At 34.1% G+C, this 26,201-nt stretch overlaps 1 protein-coding gene across 4 annotated transcripts in view; it reads left to right on the top strand.

The window, feature by feature from the left end:
* The first annotated feature begins 7,418 nt into the window (after nt 1-7,418).
* The window catches only part of LOC119085315, a 62,541-nt gene continuing 43,758 nt past the window's right edge, over nt 7,419-26,201 (top strand). For 2 of the 4 annotated variants that reach the window (XM_037195697.1, XM_037195694.1), the window contains exons 1-3: nt 7,419-7,513; nt 11,604-11,789; nt 23,675-24,564. In XM_037195697.1, coding sequence (XP_037051592.1) covers nt 11,729-11,789; nt 23,675-24,564 — 951 coding nt within the window. In that variant the 5' untranslated portion in view covers nt 7,419-7,513; nt 11,604-11,728. Of the gene's footprint in view, nt 7,514-11,580; nt 11,790-23,674; nt 24,565-26,201 lie in introns of all 4 variants that reach the window. The other 2 variants (XM_037195696.1, XM_037195695.1) reach the window with 2 other exon arrangements.

Genomic DNA, 26,201 nt, shown 5'->3' with positions numbered 1-26,201 from the left:
CACTTATATCGAAAATAACAAAAATCCATCAAAAAATCCGACGGAAGTTAGGAAGTGCCAGAGAAATCATCTCTCATCCCAAAATTTAGGAACCAGCCTCGGAACACCTCACTAATATCGAAAGCAACCCAGATCCATCGAAAAATCCGATAGAAGTTAAGAAGTGCCAGAGGAATCATCTCTCATCCCAAATTCAGGAACCAACCTTGAAACACCTCATTTATATCGAAAATAACAAAAATCCATCAAAAAATCCGATGGAAGTTAGGAAGTGCCAGAGGAATCATCTGTCAACCCAAAATTTAGGAACCAACCTTGGAACACCTCACTTATATCGAAAACAACCCAAATCATTAACATTCATAGCTTCCAACATTTTTTTTGGCGCTGTATGAGAGATCAGGCCTACTGGTTCGCCCACATAAAAAATCCCACTTTTGTATCTAGGATAGGCTGTTGCCGCGGTTGCTCTCCGTTTCTCTGATTTTTCTCATTTCGTATGCTATTTGAAATGGCAAATGAGAGAAATCAAAGAGACCAAAAAGAACAGAACCGCTTAGATCCGAAAATTTGATTTTTACGTATGCAAAATCGTAAAATGTTATAATTTGTAACACTTGGAATTCTTGGCATACAAGTTTGAACGAAGCTAACATAGCAGCCATTGTTTCAACTGATTATTATTTTATTTCAACAAAGGTCGACAACGTTTCATAAGCGGATTGTTTATCGCGATACATTCGTTGAGTCTGTTACTGCTTTTGTTTAAAGCATGTGGCAGTGGCTGCAGCCGTTTATTTGATACAAAACCTGCTTTGTCATTCGTTTCGACATACATTTCGCTGTATGAAAGACTAGCATAGCCTCAAGTATAGCTTCGAACAGGTAGACCATGACTGACCTGAAAATTCTGGTTCAGGTCAGCTTATTTGAAGTTATTTCAGGTTGACCAGACCTGTTCCCCCACTTTAGACTACATTAACCGGAAGTCATTGATCTTTTTTGTCGTAGATATAGATTACTCCCCATTGGCTTATGTTAACATTGGTGTCAAATTGGGCCTGATGATGATGATTATAACTTCAAGATCTCTCCAAACACTGTATTTACACATAAATGCTATCGCTTCATTGCTTTTGGTTTCTTCTGTACAACAACGGTACATTCCCGAGAATCGTTGGTTGAACATATTTTTACTCAGAATTAAACACTTTGTTGGTTTTCTAAAAAGGTATTTGGATCTAGCTTACAATTTGAGAATGATTTTCCACAATTTCTTTTAAAACGAAAGTTTATGGTTCAATGTCAGCAACTCTTCTTCACTGAGCAAATAATACGTGTATAGTCTACGAGTTCATCTGCAATAATAATAATAGTTTCTCTGTTAAAAAACCAGAATGAAAATAAAAGGAATTTCCGAATCGATGTAAAGTCTACATAAACAGGTCCTACCACTTGGTTGGGTAAATAAGCGGAACGAGTGAATAAGGTTGATAAATCGTTATGTGTCTCCTAAAATGAAAATGTCTAACTTATGTCAAAAAGCTTTTTAGTGACCTAGATTCTAGAACTTGCCTCCAGCTCGTGCTGGGAACGCAACGTTACAAGGAAGAAATTATACATAAAATAATTCTCATGTCTCTACTCCGATTTGATCTATACACGAACGCAGCCTCAAGTACTTAATCCCTCGTCGATTTAAATAAGAAATTCTAGTAAGGATTACTCTTGTTAACGTGTTAAAAACTAGGTAGAATTATCGGTAGAATTACTCTCATTTTGCTGCTCCAATATCTTCCATTTACGAGTCGAGCATATCGCCATTCATATAACATGACCATTCGTTTGTTGAAAGTATAGCTTTGTATGTATTATAGGCCAGATCTAGTACTTCATCGTTCATTTTTGCAGTTGTTGGCAGCTGATACCAGTTTAAATGTTAGGGATGTCTTCGGTTTTTCTTCTTCTTCGTTTGCATAAAATCAACGACTTTCAATTCCTAAATGATTAATTTCTTTAAACGAAACGGAAATATTTTTTTTAGGAATTTTTTGAGTTATACACAACTCTATGCATAACTTAACATAATAAACTCAAAAGAGAAAGAAAACTTTCGCTGTTGAATTGAAGTTAAAAAATTTCGACTTTGAGTGGATTCTACATACAATGGCCACTTTGGGGTTGTTTTTTTTAAAAGAGAAACTTCATTTCATATTGTGTATTCAACGAGATGTATTCTAGATACCTACAGCATTTGAAGGTGCATTACAGCTTCAGTATTGAAAGGAACATAGAAAGTACTCATTCAGTTCGATTTGTACCAAATTACAAAAGACGTGACATGGCACGAAGAAACTTGAGCTAAGTTTACCTCATTTTCTACTATCAAGACCATGAGAATATTGCGTTTTATTGACGATTGATTAAATGACATTTTCTCATTTGAACTATCACATGTTTTTAAATGTGACGAATTGATGTTGTTTTGTGGATATAAATAGTTAATCACACCATGCACCAACGCATGCATTGCATACACACATGGAAAATGTTGTGTTCACCTCTGGGAGAGAGAAATAGAAAATTCCAGCTCGAACGAAATTGGGATCTATATCCTAAGCCGATATAGAGCCGATTGAAAAAATGATTGCTGTTCTGGAGTCCTAAGATCATGTGCTATACGATGGCATTTTATTTGACTGAAATCCGTCGAGTAAAAAATTAATTATTTTTCTGTTGACAATGGTTTTGTCGCAGCGACATCTTTCAGTGAAAGAGTGAATCGTTCTCTATCAGAAGAGTTTTGATTGAATAGAGAATAGAGAACTGACGCCGTAATCCCTCTCCTGATAAGTACATATTAATCGTACAGCAGTGTACGGATCAAGTGTACATCGATGTACTGATAAAACTCCCAAAAACACGATAAGACTCATCCGTAAATTGTACATTTAAAACGTACTTTCTACGAGTTACTGCTTTAGAGTGAGGCAACCCATACTAGAAAAAATCTGCTATGTTCCTAGCTGGAGAATCACTGTTTCACATTAGAAATTAATTTTGAAATTAGAAATTAAGACTGTAAGTTCCACTGGGTGCAAAATCTGTAAATAGTGTATTGAAGACTACCTTAATTTTTTTTAAATTTTATAATTTATTTTCGGGTGTTCCTGCTAATCGGTTTCAATTTTTTACAAAATAAATTTCGAAAAACTTTCGCCGTAATTCTAATTTCTTATTAATTGTTGTTCGCCCTACGACTTTGCCATAAGATTTATGCAAATTCCTATCGCTTCATTTAAATGACGCAATAAAAAAAAATCTTTTTTTTAACAATTCCAGTTATTCAAACCAAATTTGCGTTAAGCTGCCCATTCGCAATATGGGAGAGCGAAAAAAAATACTTAAAACAAATGTTCGAAAATGACTTATCCCATGGGATCTATCTCATTAACAACCGCATTGCAATTTAAATTAAAACCTCAAAAGCAATGCTACATAGTATCGCTACCAACCACTCATAAAAACACAATTTATAGAATACGAAAATTTCTCTCGGGACAATTTACTGCGGAGATGTTTTATAATTAAAGTGTATGGTTCGGTGTATAACAAAATGTAATATAACAGATAATCAAAACAAAATGCAAATTCGGTATGTCGTAATAATAAAAATAATGTGTAGATAACGACCACCGATGTAATATCGGTGGAGGGTATGCGACAGAATATATGAACCCCTAACAATTCAAATATAAAATACAAAAACGTTTAATACGTATGTCATCAATGAAATGGTTGTTGTAAAATAACGAGGTTTACATAATTTCTGAAAATTATGGGGTGTTGGAGTGTTGGTGAACGGGGATTGGAGTTTGTTGTGTTTTATTGACGGATTTTTCGTACAAACCAACATCAACTTACTGCTTTTAAGAATCAGAGTTTTTTCGGATGCAAGTTACGTTTTAAATAGCTTATAATTTAAAATACATTAGTCGGGTGCGAGTTGTCCTTTCGGTCATATTGAATGTGAAAAGCGATTTTATGGTTGATTATTGTACGTGGGTCGGCAACGAACTCGAATCGCAATGTTGTCAAGCTGGGATCGGCCTGGTTTGGGCCAGGGAGCCGCCGTTACCTAAAACTTCTTTCGGCTCTATAAAATTGAATTTTGATCCGAATTGAGTGGGAAAAAAATCCTGTGTTCCTTGAACCTTTCTGCATACGAGAAAAATAAAAGTGATTGAAATAGTATGCAGGTGGCGCCGTAATTCATGATGGCGCCCATCAATACAAAAAAGTGTGCAAATCTGGAAAATCCGGTAAATACTTTGTTTTAAAGTAATTAATGTTTCTTATTTTTAACATAAAATAGACACCATTCGGAATATTCTCGCCCATGGAACCATGTCAAAAATATTTCATTTTATATTTTTAAATAAATTTTCAAAAATCAAAATTTCATAGAGCGAAATGAAGTGTTAGGCAACGTCGGCTCCCTAGACCAAACCAGGCCGATCCCAGCTTGCCAACATCGCGATTCGAGTTACTGGTCGATCCATATATATACGATAATCAACCATAAAATCGCTTTTCACCGTCAATATGAGCGAAACGGCATTTTTGGACAACTCGCACCCGACTACATGCGAGAGCTTTCAGTCTTCCAGAAGTATGAAATTACAACGGTACTGTGACCATATAACAGGATTTTTGGATAGTGTTTCTCTGTACATGTATGCTGAAATGTCTATTGAATATAATGCCCGCGCGTTGTATAACTCACATTCTTTCCACCCCGATAACTTCCCTATGTGTTGTACAGCCTTGGTCGTGCAGGAGCGATTATAGAGTTCATTAAGGAGAACAAACTTTCCAAAGAGGGTTTGTACCTAGCTCATCATCCTGAGGAGCCACATCTGGGAATGGGGCCGGAAATGACAAAATAGCACTTCTGTGATTTCTTGTAAGAACTGCTTTCCGGAGGTCAAATGAGGATGAATATTGGAAAAAGGTTTCCTCGACCACCACTGACACTTGTAGAATTCTACAATTTTCAGAGTTTTATCGATTTCTGTACTTTTAGGTTGGTTCATATGATTCCATCACTCCATATAGTACACGATCTTCCCAATCCTAGGACATTAGGATTTTTATGGATTATTCAGATTTTGGGATTATTGATATGGTAGTACACGCAAAAACGTGAATTATTAGATGTACATTGCAGACGTACAGCTGATCTTTTTTTAAGAATTTTATTGAATATATGAATGATCAGATAGCAGTTCCAAAACAACTAACATCAGTCAAAAACCCCATGTGAGCGAAAAATCCTTGCGTATACTTAAAATCAACTTAGTATCATTTTAGGCGGCGAATTCTGCGTCTGAATGCAAACATTTTATCATGAAAGTATTTAAAAAAAAAATACCAAAAATTACTGAGAAGATGAACGAATCTGTTACTTCAAAAAACGATCAACAATAATTTGCAATCTAAGCGAAGAGTCGACAACTTTCTACTTTATTTTGTTTAAATCCCTCAACTCGCTCACCCAGGAACACTCAACGATTACATTTTATAGCGATTATACACACCATTGTTTGATACGTGTACGCCACTACCTTACAAATATGCATGGATGGATATTGGATAATAGAGACTAACTTTTAACATTCAACTGCTGTAATTCTATTCGAATTATACTTGAACAGTATGGATGAGAAATATTTAATTATTACGCAAATTCAAAGGAAATGAACGGAAATTTCGTTCGTTAATTATTTCACAAACTTCTACCGTAAGCTAAGTAGTTCAGCAAATTAACTGGAAAATGAGGAAAATGTTTGACTCTTTAGATGTAGAAAGTCATATTTCAAATTGAAAATAAACAATTCGTCGAAATGTCAATGATCCAAGCACAAAATAGAATTCAAATTTTGTATGTTTTCTTGATATTTATATCCGGACATTGGTCTGTGTACGTACAGCACACAGTGACATCGATTCCTCACAAATGTTCCCAATTTCCGGTGAATCACAATATGTTCAACTATAACGTAAAATAGCAATAATTCTGCCCGTTCTTTACCATTCTTACCATACCAAGAGACATCTAAAAACTCCTTGGTGAATTGGTTGAACCCGCGCTAGGCATAAACTTACGGGTAGCGCGGGTTCAATCGAAAAATTTAACGTCATAAGAAATTATGGCCCAACACTGCAACAAATATAGCGAAAAGTCATACGAAAGATCACTTTTAACAGAGACAATTTTATGGAAAACACTTTTCCATATTTTCCCAAAAATTGTCCTTGATTTCTAGACTGGGGTTTATCCTTCAGATATTTTTGCAAATAAGAATTCTGACAATTTTTGGGAATTCTATTCTAAATTCCATAAAATCGTTGGGTGTAGATATAACGTATTGTATATAGGGACATATAGTAAGGTCACAGTCACAAGAGATAAAGAGACTCTAACCTATTGCAGACAAAATTAACTTTTCTTCGCATCAATGCACAATTCATTAAGCCATTCAAATTGTCTATAGCGTAGCCATACAATGTGTATACATAATGTACATGTACCGATATAACTATAAGTACAGTACATCCTACGTAAACGTTCCATCGATGAAATGATGTATGAAAACAAATTAATAAGAATTACCATTTCAAACGAGAGTGTTTGTTGAGTTTGTTGTGAATTGATGAAATTGCTTCTCTCGCTTGTCATAAAGGATATATGCATGTATACACACGGACGTATAATATATGTACCATGAAGAACGTTAACAATGTAAGTACACATATCGTATGGATGGCAAAGGGAAATCTTAATGATAATCTTTCAGTTTATACACAGCTTCGGCGTGCATACACATTAAATAGCGCATGTATGTCGAAGGATCTGCGGACCGAAATGGAATAAGTTGTAAAAAAAAACAACAAAATTTGAAAATATTACAATTTCGTCGACGGAAGTAACGCATGCCTTTGTTATTTATCATTCAAAACGCATGAGCTGTTAACAGAAACGAGTTGATGATGGAAATACGCAGATTCCGAACTAACTTTCCTTAGACGTAAATATGAGAACTGTTCACAAATATATTGCGCACGCATCACTATAGTCTCCTTCAGTTGGGACTGCACTTGAGTTATTTAAATCTGAAGGACGAAATTTAGTTAAAAAATATTTTTTTTGATTCAATTAAAATCCCTTCGATCACAAACGGTTTTGAAAAGGGAAGAAAAATTTTTAAAGACAAAAAAGGTCAGCTCGAAAATGGTTTTGATTTCACTGCTGAAACCGACTATATCACAATGAGTTGAGAAATATTCGATTTATTTTCCACCCCTAAAGCGATTGTGATCTGTCTACCACATACAGCTCAGTCTTAGTATTGAAACCGAAGGGTGCAGATCTCGCGCGCGTGGTAATTTCGTTCTGCCCTTTTTTATTATATCCTCTTTACCCCTCTACATACCGATAATATAATGTTAGGTTTGTGTACATAAAAAAAAACAACAAAAATTTTCCCATCTTTTTATTCAAAATAAATAAATCACAAAAATACCACCACACCACATTGTACCACCATTTATATACATTGTGAACAAAAACAAAAATAAATAACTTGTTCAATGGGCCATCCACGCCAATATAAATGAAAATACCCTTTGAATTATCGTATCGCATTCATATATTTACCATGAAAAAATGTATAAAAATGTAATTTATGGAATAGAAATAAATATAGCGAAGAAGGTGCGTGTGTGAAAATAAAAATAAAGCAAAAAAGAAAAACGTGAAATTAATTAAGTGTGAAAATTTATTATTGAAACACGGAGTTTAACACACCGTTGTTTGTCGTATTTTATTATGCCATGCATGCCATGTACGAACATAATAAGAATTACCTCCGAAATTACCGAAAACCCAACCGATTAAGTTGCTTTATAGTTATTGTGTTTTTGAGTTTAGGCTGAACAATACTCCAATAACAATATCGTAACTTCCCCCTCCCACCCCGATACCTACAGTCTACAGTTATACACGTCCGTATAATATTCCTTTCCATTAATAAAAGGATTTTCAATAATAATAACAACAACATGTAATATACTTAATGGATAATATTGATAAAAGAATTGTTGGATGTGTGTGCGCTGTGTTATATATAGATATAGATTTCATATTCCGGAATTTATTGCTGAATAATCATTTTTCATCTTTGTGAAATTAAATTCAATTTTTTTTTTCTTTTCTTGCTTTCTTTTCTTGCGCTCTGATGCCTCCTTGTCGTCGTATACTCTTGTCTGTTTTGTGGTTGTTGTTGTTCTGGCTGTTGTCGGTTTCGATGGTGGTGTGTCAGTGCGGTGAAGAAAATATGTTGTTTCTGTTAAAGCTGTTGATAAATATATTTGTACAAAAGGAGACACATTATTTGTCACTTAAAGATTATATATATTTTATGACATCACCAGCCAAGTCTATTCAATCTTGCCGTAATTAATCATCAACAGAAATATGGAAATATTCTGTCTGGGGGTTTATTTGTAAGAGATTTTGATTTGATGCTACGAACTGACAGAAATGTATTGTCATCAAAATGTGGAAAAATGCAATCACAAACGGGATACAAAAAAAATGGGGGGCCATCAATTTAATTATACGACGACAGTAAATTTATTACATTTATAGCTGTAAGGCGAAGGGAATGCGGGGACGTTGAATGGTATAATGGTTTCGGGCGATATATTCTCGATTGCTTTAATAATGCGATTTCATCCGTAAACAAAGGTGTAAATTGACTAAGCTCTAGTTCCATTTCTAATCTAACAAAGTTCTGAGTTCAGCAAATTTATAATGTTCTAAGTAGAGGTTCTATCTTCACAAGGTTGTCATATCTTCGTTGTACATTGTAAACACTCTCCTTTTAATAAACCAATCATTACCGACACTGACGATGCGATGGTGACATGGGTCGAAGGCTCATATAAACTACACGAGCTCTCGGTAATGACTGGTTTATCACAAGGAGAGCGTATCCAACATAAGTAGAGCGTTTGCATGACACCTTCCTTTTACGTTGAATTTCAATTCCACACATTTCTAAAAGGACCAAACCTGTCAGAAACAAATTTTGGAAAATCTTGGCAAATCTTACAGATTTTTAGCAAATTTAGCACATCAATTTTCAGCACATGTTTTCTTATATGTAGCAAAATCTGTATTAAAGCCTGTGAAGTAGTAGATTTAATAGCAAGATCTAGGAAGTAATTTTAACACAAGCAGCAGCATATTCATTGGGTACAGGGAGAAATGTTGACCGTTTCTGAACGTTTTCAAGTCTTGTTTAATTGAATTTTTTCACGTTTAAAGTATGCTAGACGGACGCGAAATATACCTTAGGTATCAGAAACAGTTTTCCTTTATTTTCTCAACTTTTCTAACATTTTCCCAAAATAAATGAAAAAATCGGAAAATTGAAGAAAATCGGAAAATTGTGGAAAATCGGAAAATTGAGGAAAATTGGAAAATCGAGGATAATCGGAAAATTTACAAAAATATGTGATCGCCAAAATAATCCATGCTTAATTTTGAACATGAAAAACTGAGACTTTGTTTCATCTCTGAAAAACAAATAAAAACATTCAGACGAGACGTCTTCATTCCTCATAACCATTCAGAAATCCCAAATTAAGTAATATTGTCATACTCTCAATGAATAGAAATACACGCAATATATTGAGCCGCCACCGCGTCTGTGGATATGACAATAATCGAAGTCTTACTAGTTTCCATCCGTAATCGATACACACCATTCCGATAACATAAATTGCCAATTAACGAGCCCCGATTTTTCTTTTTCAACATTTATTTGACCAAGAAATTACTATCAAGTCACTTGATCGCACTGATTGCCATTTCATATGACAGCCAAACGTATTGGTCTCCGCAAAATGTTTTTCCAGATAACACTTTTTCGCCCACAATTCGTATACATATACTAATTCCGACCAAAGCTGGGTAAAATGTCGAACATGTTTATGTTTAGCAAAGTTTGAACATGATTCTCGGGAATAGGCATAAACATAAAAAAAGGATTTTCGTTAAATATCAATAAATTTAAAGATCGGCCAGAAAGGGATATACATTTTTTTTATGGCCCAGTTTTTATGGGATGGATTTAATGTTTTTGAAAAGCATCAAATAATAAATTTCCTTTGATTTATTGTTATAGAAAAACATTAGTTTAGGGAAGGAGAAGAAAAAAATGTGTTTTGATGCTTGTCTTTGCATACACACAATTTTTCCTTCATCCCTGCATGCCATTGTCAGCTTTTATTTATGGACAAAGTTTGTAACAAACTTTCAACAGTGTCAAAGTTCTAAGAAACTTTCCCTAATGACGAATATGAACTATGGGAGCAATTAAAATCTAACAAATTGTATAAGTTGGTGTGATGATTTTCTCAGACCAATACAGAATGACTAAAAAATGCACAACTTACTTTCCACCTCATAAAATTCGGAACTAGACAATTAACCTGTTACAGACAGGAAAGCACATCATTCTTAAAATTATTAAGTCTCTCAGCAGTTTAAACAGATACAATAGTAGATTATCGCCACTATTTAGTGTAAGCGCTGGCGTAAGTGTAAAGCCTTGCAGAACTATTACGTCATTAGGTTGAACAAGTATTTGTCTACATCCAATATAATCATAAAATCTGTTACTTCCTTTGTTCAAAGTATTGCCTCGTTACTTCGTTTCTTAAACATTTTTTCCGCTACACTAGCTAAACTTCATTACCTATTTCTGTCGTCGCTGTCGACAACAGATGGTTGAAAAGGGTCGGAAAACGTTCGGCTATCTTCATATCAAAAAGTGTGTATTGAGCCAGTTTTCGAAGAAATTTAATCACAAATGTAGCCGATCAGAATCATTTCAAACACGCGCTTAACGATAATGAAATGACAAATTGTCACAGACACAACCCTAAAGTATCTAAAGACTGAACTTTTATGAGACAAAAGGTCAGTGACAAGAAGTGAATTTAGTCACTGTAAGCGTTCTCCAGCAATAGCTAACCACTGTATTGAGGAACCGTTTTCTTCTGATACATTAAACCTTCTAAAAACAGCAAGCATATCTCTGTATAATACCTAGGTCCATTATACTCCTCCCAGCGAAGTGTTTTTGATGATAAAAAAAATGTTTCACTCGGTTTCACTTCATTAGTTTCAATACAGGATTTTCGTATTATATAAGAGAGGATTCGGAGTTCGTCGTTAACAGAGATGAGAGATGATTAACCATATCTTAAAGGTTAAACATGTTGGTGTGAAAATTTTCAAGTTTAATTTTATGATTTTCGTCTGCGACAGATGTCCCCACCATTAAACGTAGTTAAATTTCCGACCGTATACTTTTACTACCAAAAATATCCTTGCTAAACATAACTCACTATTAAAATGAAACAAATGATTTACTACCCGAACACTTACAAAATCATTACGTACATACAACGACATACCACAACCACATTACATAATACTCACAGAGTTGCAATAAAATCTACTTTAGAAAGTGTTTGAACAATGTAAAAGTACCAGAACATTAATTCTGAATTTTATATAAAACAAAAATTCAATTTAGTTTTGTGCGATACCATTTGAGCGAGAAGTCTATTGGTTTATTGTCATGACGTCATGAGACCGATTATCAATCGTCGATTTTGGATATTGCTGAGTTGGTACATTTCGATACAATGTAAGTATGATTGCAAATTGTTAAGTTTCATCAAATTTTTACAGTTCTTTTTACATTCTTTAACGGCGTCAATTAAGTAGACGTCTGGCTTTGATAGATAAATATTGGTATTGTATGGCAAAGTACTGATACCTTGTCTATCTTGCCGAGTCCTAATTTTTGGTGATGAAGTAAAAGGATAGGTTGAAAAGTTTCCGGTCACTAAGTTTTAACCTTTAAAGCAACAAGAGTCAGTGAGGTAGTTTATCTCATGTTCTGGTCTAACATTTTCTGAAAAAAATAAGGAAAACACAGGAAAATGTATGAAAGTTAATGACAAGACTGGAAAATGTTTTCCCGAAAATAGTTCCCAGTAAAAGATAAACTTCAAAATGAAAAGAAGTTTTCACCGGAAATTGTGACTCTCGGCACTCAGTACATTTAAAAATTTGTATGGCAAAAAACGAGATTCATATTTTTAGATAGTGTGTCTTTGCAGCACAAAGATAGATCTGTGCTGATATGTCACAGCAGATTTTCTTAAAATTCATTTGACAAAAGTTTCGGAAAATAGCAAATTTCCTGGAAGTCATAACTTTAAAAAGCTGTAACTTAGAAAGAACCTACTCTATATTGCCCTTTTTTAGCTTAATCTATTGAATAACTATAGCAGCTGTGCAAGTGTAGTAACTAACGAGGGTGAAAGTAGCTGACGAAGAAAGTAACTGACAAATAGAACAGAAGTAATAGACAAAGAAAAGTAACTGACAAGGAGAAGTAACTGTCAAGGAGAAGTAACTGACAACAAGAATTAACTGACAAAGAGTAGTAACTGACAAAGAGTAGTAACTGACAAAGAGTAGTAACTGACGAGAAGAAGTAACTGACAAAGGATAGTAACTGACAAAGAGAAGTAACTGACAAAGAGTAGAAACTGACAAAGAGAAGTAACTGACAAAGAGAAGTAACTGACAAAGAGAAGTAACTGACAAAGAGAAGTAACTGACAAAGAGAAGTAACTGACAAAGAGAAATAACTGACGAAGAGAAGTAACTGACAAAGAGAAGTAACTGACAAAGAGAAGTAACTGACAAAGAGAAGTAACTGGCAAAGAAAAGTAACTGGCAAAGAAAAGTAATTTACGAAGAGAAGTAATTGACAAAGAGAAGTAACTGACAAAGAGAAGTAACTGACAAAGAGAAGTAACTGACAAAGAGAAATAACTGACAAAGAGAAGTAACTGACAAAGAGAAGTAATTTACGAAGAGAAGTAATTGACTAAGAGAAGTAATTGACGAAGAGAAGTAATTGACGAAGAGAAGTAATTGACTAGTTGTCAGTAACTATACAGGAAATGTAACTGAAGTCATAAAATCGATGCAACATGCCATACAAGTACTCTATTAATGAGATTATTAATATTCTTCATTCTTCATTCTATGTCGATTGGAAATAAGTTAAGTTTCAATTACTGATTAACTCAATTCTAGAGCGATAGCGCCACTAACAGAGTGAAAAACCAACTTAATTTGACATCATAATTTCAGTTTCAATTCGGTTGCTATGACAACAAAAGACGGTGTCACGTTTCCGTAACACATAGTAGCAATTACCCCTCATCTATCGCGCATTGTAGATCAATGATTAAGTCATAAACTAACGTGTGTAACGTGTCCCCCTTTCCACATACCCACAAAAAAATAAAATAAGAAACTCAACCGATACCACACCATCTAAAACGAGAACAAATAATGCTACACATAACTCTCAATGTGCTTTTATAGGTTAAAAATATCAAATATCTGCACTTATGAACACTAAATCCATCGTATATAATGTGATATAAGAGTTAACATTGTTTTTAAACATTTTCCTTTTTAAAGAAAAAAGAACAATGTCTTACGTTCTTATCGAATGTTACCAGATATGTTTTCTATAGGACCACATGTTATAGTCCATGACATGTTCAAATTTATTTTTGCTTCAATAAACATTCTTTTTAGTAAAGTCCTTTTGTTATTGACTGTTTTATGTATATATTTATATGCAAGCATTATTATTATATATACGTCTGGTGCCATCATATATACGAACGATGTGAAAGTCGAACATATATATAGAAGATAAATACATTTTCGTGCCTTTTACACTGGAAAAGCATTTACCCAGACATATTTTCTTATGTTTTTTCTGTCGAATTATTTACGCCTTAATGGACGGTAGTGGTTTATAAATTATTATAATGTATCGCATTACATTCCGAATAAATTAAATTTCATTCCGAAAATCGGCTTATAAGTTAGCTTTTTCTATTGATTCGAGTTCGTCGTTTATTTCACTGGAGCTCAAAGTTACATATAGCATTTTTAAACGAAAAATAAAATCCAAAAACCGGCATCATTGGCAAAAAAAAAATCGAAGTAGAAAGTAAAATGCTTACGACGAATTTTCTTCTTTTTTTCCTCTTTTGTACGCAGAAATTTTCAAATCGTCTTTGATTATTTCGCTTTTTTCTTCAGCCTTTTCAAATAGAAATAATTACGGATTAGGTAGATTGAAAGGAAAGATTCCTTTTATATCAAAAATAAAATAAAATATTTTTTTACGTATTCCGTTTTGCGACAGTCCAACAGACTAGAAAAACAAGTTGACATGATGGTTAATACATCCACATTGAAGAGTTGTCAGAGTTGCTTTTATTCATCGAAAAATATAAAATAATTTCACTATTGTTCCGGCGAGGTACTCCAGTCATTTGTAAAAACAGAAAGGTATACGCTAAGTGGGTCTGACTGTTGAGCGAAAAAGTTAATTGCAAATTAGAGATAACGAGTTCATTTTCTCAAAGAAACAGAAATTTGTGTCGAGTACAAAAATTGTTTGAATAGGAAACGGAAGATAATTTCTCGGATAATTTGACATTCTTTCAGAAAAAGTTCTGCATTAAAAATGTAATCCGGAATGGGTATATGGACCGGAATTCTTAAGCTGCTGCCTTTCGAAAATTATATTAACCAAAAGTTTAGGGTGTGGATCGACTTTTTTGTTGGGACAAAATTTCGGTGGAACTAAGGTGGTGTACATATAGGGTAAGCAGGCCAGTTACAAGCACTGAAAGACAAAATGAAGTCACACAAATGGGTGCTTGATAGTTATAAAACTAAGGGCTCACAACTAAAATAAACGAAATGCTATTCGCACGTTCTGCCAACAGTACCAACAGTAAAGTGACTATTCACACAATGTAAGAGAAATTGGTTGATGGTTGCAATCAAGAAATTCGTATTTAGAACAATAACAAGTTTATTTCTTTGTAGTTCTTACAAGATAATTATCTTGAGACTTGAGCCGTATCCTTTGACGAAATGTCGTTATAAGCGTTCTGTTCGACCCTGAGAAAAGACTATTTCCTTCAGAATGTGCGAATAGCAAAGAAGAGACTATAATATACATGGGCTATTTGCACCCGGGAGTAACTTACTCTCTTAACCTGTTACATACGGCAAGCATATTATCGGGTCTATTACTTCCATCAATCAAAGTTTTTTTAATCCGTTGATTTCAAATCTTGTACTTCAATTTTTTTTAACATGTACTTTACTATATAAATGACCATATCACCCAGAGCTTGTCATTATGTTTGTCGTTGTTATCGATAACAGATGAATAGCCGTACATTGATTTACATTGAAAGTCCCCTTAAAAATCAAAATGATAATGGCAATATATTTGTCTTATGGTAGAGTAGAAACATTTGGACGTCTTATAAGCTTCACGGTTTGGATTTCTCAGTAAATGTCATTTGAAGCAAAGTTGTGTATTGAATGTTACACGTAATTCTCAGGTTAATTTGTGGAAAGAAAGAAAGAAATAGATTTGCTCATGGCATTCCACCTTGTCAACTCACTTTGTTGAAGGAAAAATGAATCTTCATCCCGGGTACAAATAGTATATTATAGGCTATTTGCAACAGGGTACGAGTACGAATAGTCGTTATTACACTATCTTCATATAGTCTTTAATGCACTGTTTGCACCCGAGTCACTTAGTAAAATAAATGAGGCCCGTAACTGACCTGTTTACCCTATCGTCAGGGAAATCTTTGCCCTTTTATAAAAATAGACTGAAACTCAATTTTTCACAAACAATAGCGAGATACGACACAGTAGTGATCAAATGTTAAATTTACAACATACAGTAGAGTAGCGCGACCTTTTGTTTTGTGATTTATTTTCGTCCTACGAACGTGAGTATCAGAAATCAGGCAAAATTGCTATATTTCAGTTACGCCAAGGGTTCACAAAGGATCACAAATCTATGTAATAACGTTGAAATATCAACAACACTCTGAATACATCCATGGACGAAGAGTTTTTATTATTTTTTTCCATCAATTTTATTGACAGGATTTTCCGCAAACGTGACTTTCCACAAACAAATAACAATAAAAACTAAAAACGAACGCGCTCAATTAAATCTATCTCTCACTGGGGAACTGTAAACATGCGGTCTCGCAAAAACAAACACGAGATAATCGTTATGCCAAACGGAATAAAACTATACATCATACCAGATTGCGTAGTTAAACATTGAAAGGAAGTGTGTGTATGTATGTTCGTCTTCAACACACCCATTCCCCTCTCGATTTCCAAGCACACACAACTGGTATGATTTTTGAACCGAGTAAAAATAAACGAACAAATAAATCATTGCGTCCTGAACACGCGTCATAGTCCTGCTAAACGCTTACACAAGAGTCTGTGCACAATGCAACAACCAATGGTTGTTTATACTCTGCATTTATATGTTCCATGCATGCAAACTAATGTTTCGTAATATGGTGGATGGATATACGGACAATGTATAGCATCCATCCATACACCACACGTACGGTATGTGTTCTGTCTTTATTACAGTTTCAGAGATGAATAAATGCAATCATCATTTATATTGTCCTTATCCGGGTTATGCGTAATATATTTTCGACAAGATTAGTATCAGTGAGGTATAAGACCTGGGGGATAACAAAAGGGTGTTTGTACTTAACCCTCTATTTTCACATTAATAGAGATCCACTCACTCTACACTTCCTGAGTTCTATACGCATACAATTTTTTTTCCCGATCGTTCGTATACCCTCCACTCCGATAATATATTAGTTTCGACATTAGTCATTCCCTCTTTGAATAGGCAATTATTTATATGATTTCTGGTAGGATTATCTATAATTTTATACGTTCATTTAGCGCTCTAATGAAGTGTAGTTTTATGTTTTATCGTGTTCATTAATAAATTCGGATTGACAACGTGTCACTTTTGTATAATGTTGTGTATGCAGAGGTAGGTAGCAGCAGCAATCCATTCTCATTTGTATAGATTTTCGGTTTTATTGATATGGGAGCTGAATGTGTTTTTGTTCACACTTATCAGGCTTTGAATAATAAAAGGAAAATATAATTATGTTTCAATTTACCCATTTTGCCCGATGGAAATTGTCATGAATCAACAATCAGAGTTTCGGTGAAAGTTCTGCATGATTTTTTGATGTGTCCTCAATTCAGGTGGATCCGCGTTGATATATTTACACACCCATTGTCATTTTGTAGGACGGTGTTGAAGCATATTAAAAGTTAATGCAGAATGTTTAGTTTTCCAGCAAATTAAATTCGAAATTCACATTCATTTTTCATTAGCAAACTTCTTCGTATTATATTTTGGAATGGAAATACGCTTTTAATTGGCACCTCTGTAAGTAGAGTTAATCATGTCATAATTAAATAAAAAGGTTTTGACGATTAAATTTTAAAACCCGATTAAAAAGTATAGGTAGCTGAAGGCACGTGCTGCACTATAAAGCAGAAGACAATGAATTTACAGTACAATTTCTGTGTCAGATAAAATGTTGCAGTTCTCCATTTTTACGACAGAGGAGAAGAAGACAATCGTGGTAGATGGTTCGAATTTCTGGTTATAGATGCATATTCTCCAACCAAAACAGGCAAATAATCTTTTTGAGCATGTCATCTGTTATCGACAACGACAAAGAAGAAACAATGAGTTCTGCGTAACGGAATGTGGTCTTAAGTAGCAGCATATATGTTAGAATTAAAGCAGTATTAGATTTCGTGTAAAATCTTTTGAAAATGCTAAAATTTATGAAGTAATAGATTATGCATCTTCTTCAATTTAACCCAATTTCGGGTCTGAATGTTTATAAATGTACATTCAAATTGTATGCAAATATCACTCTAATTTGTTCCATGTTAATCATAATTAAAGAACGTTTGCATTGGGGTAAAATGCTTTTGACTGCCATGCTTGAGTCATAGATCTTTAACCTACGGCACTTTCAAACGTTACCTTACCTTAGTGGTTGGAATATTTTAACCACTAACCACTAAAATCATGAACTTTCATTATCTCTTTCGGCTCTAATAGTATCGCCATTTAACGATTAAATCTCTTCCTACCATCGTTTAGTTAAAGTATTGCCATATTGTTTGACAAACACTGTTTGTTGCAAAATCTTTTACTTCATTAGTTTTAGCAAACATTATAGGTGTAAGACAACGAAGTTTCCCGGTAATATGAACTTTGAAGGGTGTACGTGCTACGACCAACCATTTAAAGCAAATTGTGTCCTTTCATCACCTATCCAATGACAGCCCTTATGTCTTTGTAATGATATCAAAATATTACTTTTGGAAACAGTTTTAGGAATAAATTCGATTGGATGTTGCATTGATACTTGCGAATCGAACCCTTTTCTTGATTAATAACCTTAGCTTGAACCCGAACCGTTTTTCCTTTTTGTCGATTTTTCGAAAACCCACACCGATAACCGAACCATTTTTGCAAAGGTTTGGAAGCCTGGCTCACTTTAACACAAAGATAACTTTGATTATGTTTGACTTACGTCACAGTTAGCTTCGGTGGTAGGGAACTTCTCTGTTACGTCTTTTGCGTAACAAAACGCTAAATGCTTACTTTTCTCATTGCTGTCGGTACCGGATGATACGGGAAATAAAAGTGAAATTTATTTATGCTTTAAAATTTGATTTGTTAATTGAGCAAAATTGTACCCGGTATTTAATAGCATTTGTTTAGCCACGAACTGTACATTCTTGTAATTACTCTAATAGCCGTACAATTTTAAAGTCGAAATTGAATTAAACCGGAAAGTGGTTACAACCAGCACAAACCACTCGTCGTTTAAGGGTTTACTGTAGTGTTGCCAACGCTCGAAACGTTCTACATTTCTGTTGAGAGAAAAATATTTTCAGCAATAAAACACATTTCCGTATAACCAAATTTTCTGCTAAAATATCATAACTTCGACTTTGAGCTGAGCATCAATTTTAGTTAAAGTTAACAAACCAAAACCATCTTCCGAAGAATATTATTACCATCACAATTTGAAACTTTCAACTGTGAATATTCCCCTCAGACTTTCCGCCAAGTCCTTTCAATATTTATAACTCGGCGAAAATTTAGGTGCTTTCTGTGTATATACACAACACGCTTCGAAATACAATTTCTTTTTGCATACCAAATCCAAATTTAACCATCACTTCAATTCCATTGAAATATACAAAACTTTTAATTAAGTTAATTTTTTGTGCCTTTACCCAAATTAAAAAGTTTACCACGCATGAGTCCTTCATGTGTATATATAAATAGATCGGAGGGAGAGATGAGAAAAAAAAATCCAAAATTTCGTATAAGTCGTGCTAAATTTAACAAACGGAAAATCTATTACACGCCACTCGAAATGTGTGCAGAAAAAAAAAATTATTTCACTTCTTCTGTGAAAAGCTTCTCCACCTAATACATAAGGATTAAAATCAGTAGATTTATATATGGAACGCCCAGTCAAATATTCTATTTTATTACTCTACCGAAATGTCAATTTACATACCAAGTCTGCTTTCCATACCAAATAAAGGCAGTAGCAGCAGCAGCGGCAGCATCAGTATCTGGTGTAGAACGTATTCCAACAGCGAATTATACAATATGCTTGTACTATATGAAGAAAAGAATGGTAATGGTATTAAAACTTATAAGCGTTGGTGATTGGTGGGTTTAGGCGATGGGAACATATGCGGCGAAAATAATAGAGGGTTTCGTAAAATATTTGCAGAGATTTGGTATACATATACTAGCATTAACTCGCAGAAGAGCACATCGCATTCATATTCCATTCCCAGCAATATTATGCTAAAGATTAAGATCCTTTTAAGTGGATTGGCTATTTTATTTCATCGCTTACGATTTAGCTAATTTGAATTGATAACTGAAACGTTTATTGAAACGTTATTAGTTGTTGCATTGAATATGGGATTGAGCGGTTTTTTTTCCTTGCTGGAATGACCAATTCAATTAGAATTTGAACGTTACGCAGCTTATAAACGGCAGTGAGATTAGCGATAGACTTCGTAAGGAAATTTGATGATGGAGTAATATAGCACCGTTTGTAAGCCGACCGAGAAAATAAAGTGAGCGTTTTGTTGTACCAAAATGTAACACAAATTCCAGTCGACTGACGGCTGCATAAACTTCATAAACATGTACAGAGATGGTAGTTTTAATATTGTCATACTAAAAATGCCATCATCGTCGTCACTAACACCGAACGAAACAAAATGGTAATCCAGAATATATATAAAACTGCTCAGACATATAACCACGTAATCTTTAGGTTCCTATCTCAACTCATTTATTCGGATGCATATAACCCGGTTTCTCGTTATACCTAATTCACTACTTTGTATGTACGAACACATTTTTCTATTTCTTTTTATCGTTGAAATTTATTGTTCCTTTGCCAATAAAATTCCCTTTTTAACTTTCGTCTGTCTCTTTCTCTCTCCTTTCGGTTTGCTTCATGTCCCGTTACCATACACCCAATATCATCATCATCAAAGTGAACACACAATTTTCTCTTTGAATTAAGCAATCTAATCTAAATTTAAGTTGTGCTTCATTTTCATCCCACATTTAACCGTCAATGTTAATTCCAATCTGTTTGCTAATCACGTCATATATTTATTAGAAACTTATTTCTTCATCCGGTTAATATATCGACATTGTTTCAGCGAGGATAAAGACGAAAGGCACAGAGAGAAAAAAAAATATAAAATTTATCCCCTGGATATAAATCATGAAAATAAATTGTACTCAGTTTTTCATCGTCATAATATACATACGTACGTAACGTACATATATATATAACCCGAACGTATACTCTACATACGTACATATAAATATCTAAACGAATGTACATGTTATGCATAGTGTGTATGGCAACATAATCCTTCGCAGCGTATAAAAAAAAATCCAAACAGCTTTCATTTGTAATAAAAAGAATTTATCTTGAGCTCCACTTAAACAAAAAAAAAACAACTTGTGAGAAAGGGGAAGACATTTTTGAATTATAATATCATTTTTAACACATTTATACTTTGTATTGAGTTTTTCTCTTGACTTTAACGGGGGCAGATTTATATTTTTATATAAATTTTCTCTATACCCAACCTCAACCCGCAGTATCCGTCCTTCCAGCGAAACACAATTTTTACTTGTCTTACCGTACAGATATATTACATGACTGATGAGATTACTTTGTGACTAAGGGTATGTCGCATGTATCCCCATCATCATTGTAAGAACTTACAAATAAAGTAATTTTTATAGAACACAAGGCATATACTTTTTTTTTCATAATTTTTTAAAAGACAGATATCAGCATATTATACATCTTCTTTTCGCTTCCTTCCATTCTTATTTTTTATGATGATTCATGGAATAAAAATATAAATTTTACACACGCTACCACACTCACACACTATAGTCTATCTATAGCGAAAAAGGCAAGAAAGTAATTTTGAATATTTTTGGGAAAGAAGCTGCTAATTTGCATAATTGCACAGCGTCGAAGAATTTCAAGTAGGAAAGGTCAATTTGATTATTTGCCATATATACGGAGTGAATTTTGTAATGAAAATGCCAAAAAGAATTGAAATTTAATTCATCAAATAAATTTCTTATGTTGGATGGGATACGATGTTTCAACGGGTTAAATCGGGTTACATTTATCATCTTTAAAAAAAAGGGCAGCCATCCTTCCATTTATTTTATTATTCGATAATAAAACATTAGAGGTAAGGCGACGACCTTGTGTGGAATTCGGGCATAATTTGGAATTTGTTCTCTTCTTCAGCTGGTATTCGTATTGTAGAGTTGAGTATATATAAACCCTAATTTGATACATTCTTAATGAAATTTTTTCGATTTAATTAAATTCATTTCGTAATTATATATCGAGTGATTTGGCTCAAAGTATATGATGTACTACTATTCCAGGAGTTAGCTTTCGGAAAACCTTTTTCCATATTTTTTTGAATTTTCCTAGATTGTCTATATTTTCCTTAATTTCCATAAAAAATATTTCTGGGAAAATTTAGGAAAAATGTGAAAATAGTTTTTCAAAAGAAGTTCATGTTCTGTTCCTGTCACGGTTTATTTTTCGGAATTTCAATTATGAACCTGACGCATGAGAAAACCGTTTTGACGAACGAGAGTCGAAGACACCCTGTAGCGTACAGGAATACCATTTTTCCAACAATATTCGAACGTTGTTTGATTTGTCTTTACCACTATGTTCGACCCGTGCGGCATGAATAACCTTATTATTGTGAATAACGCGGCGCGAAATTCCTAGCAGCTTTTTCCGGTGTTGAGGAATTTCGCGCTGTGTCATTCACAATAACCCACAAAGTGACATTTTCCTTAAACAAATGTGTCATTTTGTCAATTATTGTGAAGAACGCGTCGCGAAATTCCTAGCAGTCTTTTCCAGTGTTGAGGAATTTCGCGCTGTGTCATTCACAATAACCCACAAAGTGACATTTTCCTTATACAAATGTGTCATTTTGTCAATTATTGTGAATAACGCGGCGCGAAATTCCTAGCAGCCTTTTTTCCACCCTACTTCGGTGAGAAGATGACGTTTTGTTGACGTTCACGCTCCCTCTGATGATGACAGTTCGGGTGAGAAAACAAGAGTTTTTTTGTCTTTGCACCTGTCACTTTTCGTGTTTCGTGGATAGAAACGGTTATTCACGCCACGCACCAAAAATTATGTGTTCACCTTGGAGAGAAAAAAGGAAATTCTAACTCGAGCGATTCTGCGGTTATCGTAAACAAATAACCATTCCCGTTTGGAAAAGCCTTTCACATACTCTCCTAACACCTATTTGGACATCTGTGCGGTTAATAGTTGCACGGGCAAAAAACATTATGCCTGAAGTTCCATATTATTGTCGAATCTATTATTTCGATTGATCAACGGATTGAAATCTGTTACTTCGTCAGTTTTGATGTATAAAATCTCAATTTTCCAGAACTCGTAGCATTGTTGTTTATATTTTCATATTATTGTCTTTTCTCATTACATGGTATTTTTTCATGGTATTAAATCTGTTTGGCCAAGTGTTAAGCGAAAGAATAGACATTTGGGAACGCTAACTGTAACGGGAACTGTAATTGTTTCAACGGGAAAGTAAACGGTAACGCTTTAAACAGCGGGAATTTATTGTTATCGTTCACTTTACCGCTGAATTTAGCGTTAACAACCGTTTGTTTGTTGATCCGAGGCGAAGCCGAGGTCAATATATTACGCAAAACGTGACTTTTCATTTTCGTCCGAGATACGTACAATATTTTACAAGCTGAGTTCACCAGAGTTCACCAAAAAAATGCTTTTTTGATGAAATGAACGATTTTCGGTGAAAATCTAATTTTTTTAAAAGATTTCTTGTATTTAAATAAAGTTGATCACCACTAATCAATCTATTTACGTTCTATCTGTTGTTGATCGATAGTAAAAACAATTTCCATTTTTTCAGGCATATTCGGCATCTTAGGAGAAAGTCACCAAACAAACAGAGGCCAAAAACATCAAATCAACCGTCACAGAGCTGACTATATAAACACACGTGTGCCATCATCAATAAAAAGTGGCATCCACGACAAACGAGAAATGTTCGCTAATGAGAATATCAATAAAATCCCTTCGAATCACGTAAAATTTTCGCGACGCATTGATCGCAATCCTCTAACTACTAACTTTATTAACACAAACAAGAATGTAGCAAATTTAGTGTCTTATCGAAGAAAATTAGAAAAATTTGAAAATGATAACACCGAAGGAGGTGGAGATAAAGAATTTTATGCCGACGATATTGCACAGCGTAAAAGCAATGTCCGCCATATAACGATGCATCATCGACATAGAAGGGCTTCCCCGCAGAACAATACTGAGGACCATGCAAAACCAGCAATTTTATCGACAACCCCATTGCCGCCGCCACCAGCATCAACTGCTCCACCATCGCCCCCAATCCACACAATTAATGCAATAGTAGATTTAAATCAAAATAGTTCAAGTGACAAAACATTTTACGAAAAGAGCGAACTCAGTGACGCATTAAATGCAATAGAAAATCAAAATTCTAATTCAAACGAGCAGATTATTATACTGTCGAATACGGACGAGTTGGATAGCAACGGTGATAGTTCGGTGCATGATAGTAGTAGTGATTTGAAGGAAGTTGATTCGTTCATGTTAAGTGATGAACCGCGAGTGTTACCGCTTCGACCAATTATTAGCGGACCCTATGATGATGAACATCAAGGTGAAATGTCGGTGGTGTATGCCGAGCCGCATACAGAAGTGAGGCTAAATTGCGACGTTGATTTGGACGTTGCTTCAACGGTTTGGATGAAAGATGGACAAGTAAGTATAGAACTATTGTTTCAAATTTTACAGCGTAGCGCCTTAGGATTCAAAGCAGGCAATAAGTCTCTAAAGGCAAAGCTGATAATCAAAACAATTTTTTCCTGAATAACTCAACCTAATTAAGTTATTCAGAAAATTGTTTGCCACACGCAACATACAAATTCCTCGAACGAAACAACATGTATAGTCGATCGTTCTGTATAAGTCTAACAAAATACCCGCTGATTAATCGCGGTTTCATTTTCGTTCCATGCCAAATTATTGAAATTATTATTTATTAGTCATACTTACCTTGTCAAATTCCTAATCCGTTATTCGGGGTCATACGAAAATGGTGTCACGTTTTCAAAAGGGGCGAATGATAATGCGATAAGATATATGTAGCACCGCTTAACACTCTTGTGAATGAATCCATTTGAAGTAAAATTTCTATGTAAAAGAGTGTGCAACACCGTGAAATAAATTCGATTTCTTGAAATGAAGAATGTTAGTTTGGACAAAACGACAGATCTGAAAGAAATTTTTACTTGACGACGATGTTCCGTTGTAGACTTTCTTTTGTTAAATTTTTCTGAGAGATGTAAAATGCATGAAGGATCTTTATAGCTTTAGAGTATTTTGGCACTACAAATAATCTATTTTCTGAGAATATTTTATTTTTTGAATTGAATGCAGTGACTACTTCTAAGATAACGTTTTCCTAAAGAATCATAAAACTCACTGACATATTTCTGGCCAAGACATTTTTTAAAACGATTTTTCACCATGAAGCCATGATGGCTCATTTTTGGCCAAATGGAGAAAAATGTAGACCACAACCAGATCTACACTTTTCTCCATATGCCATATTTTCCAAAAAATATATTTTGGGAAAATTAAGGAAAACGTTGGAAATTTTAGTAAAATGTGGAAAAATGGCAGTTTTAACCGTATAAACAATTGTAAGCAGTTTTGATTGTATGTGTCGATTAACTGAAAGAAAATTAATGCTGAAATTTCACTGACTCTGACTGTACTTCTGTTGCAATATATTTATTACTTAGCCAAAACTAAAGTCTTTTCGAGCTTTTTCGAACACATTGCGATCATACCAAAATTAAATTTCATGTGAACGTGTCAATAAACTATCACTAAACTTCTCTATAGGGTTCGCTAAATTCTGATTTTGCTTCTCTAGACAGCATGTCACTTCAATGAAGTCGCATTCAGGACTTGACTTCTATATACTTAGTGTAGATTAGGGATGGGAGACGTTCAAAATTATCGATAATATCAATCGAAAGAAATTATCGATAATTGATTAATCATATCGTTATCGATAATTTAATAATTATCGATAATTATCAAAATATTGAAATTCGATAATTATCAAAATATCGATATTTTGATATTTATCTGAAATATCATGATAATATACCGATATATCGGAATATATCGATAAATATCGGATTTCCAGACCGAAATATCGATATATCGAATTATCGATATCTTGATAATTACCAAAATATCAATAATTATCGATATTTTTTTGATAATTTTCGATAAAAAAAGTCGATAATTATTGATTATCGATAATCGATAATTATCGATATTCATTATCGCCCATGCCTAGTGTAGATTATAACCTGAAGTGA

Source organism: Bradysia coprophila, unplaced genomic scaffold (genome assembly GCF_014529535.1).
Source record: "Bradysia coprophila strain Holo2 unplaced genomic scaffold, BU_Bcop_v1 contig_94, whole genome shotgun sequence".
Classification (NCBI taxonomy): Eukaryota; Metazoa; Arthropoda; class Insecta; order Diptera; family Sciaridae; genus Bradysia; species Bradysia coprophila.
Note: the sequence above shows the minus strand (reverse complement) of the source record. Positions and strands in the feature narration are given on the sequence as shown.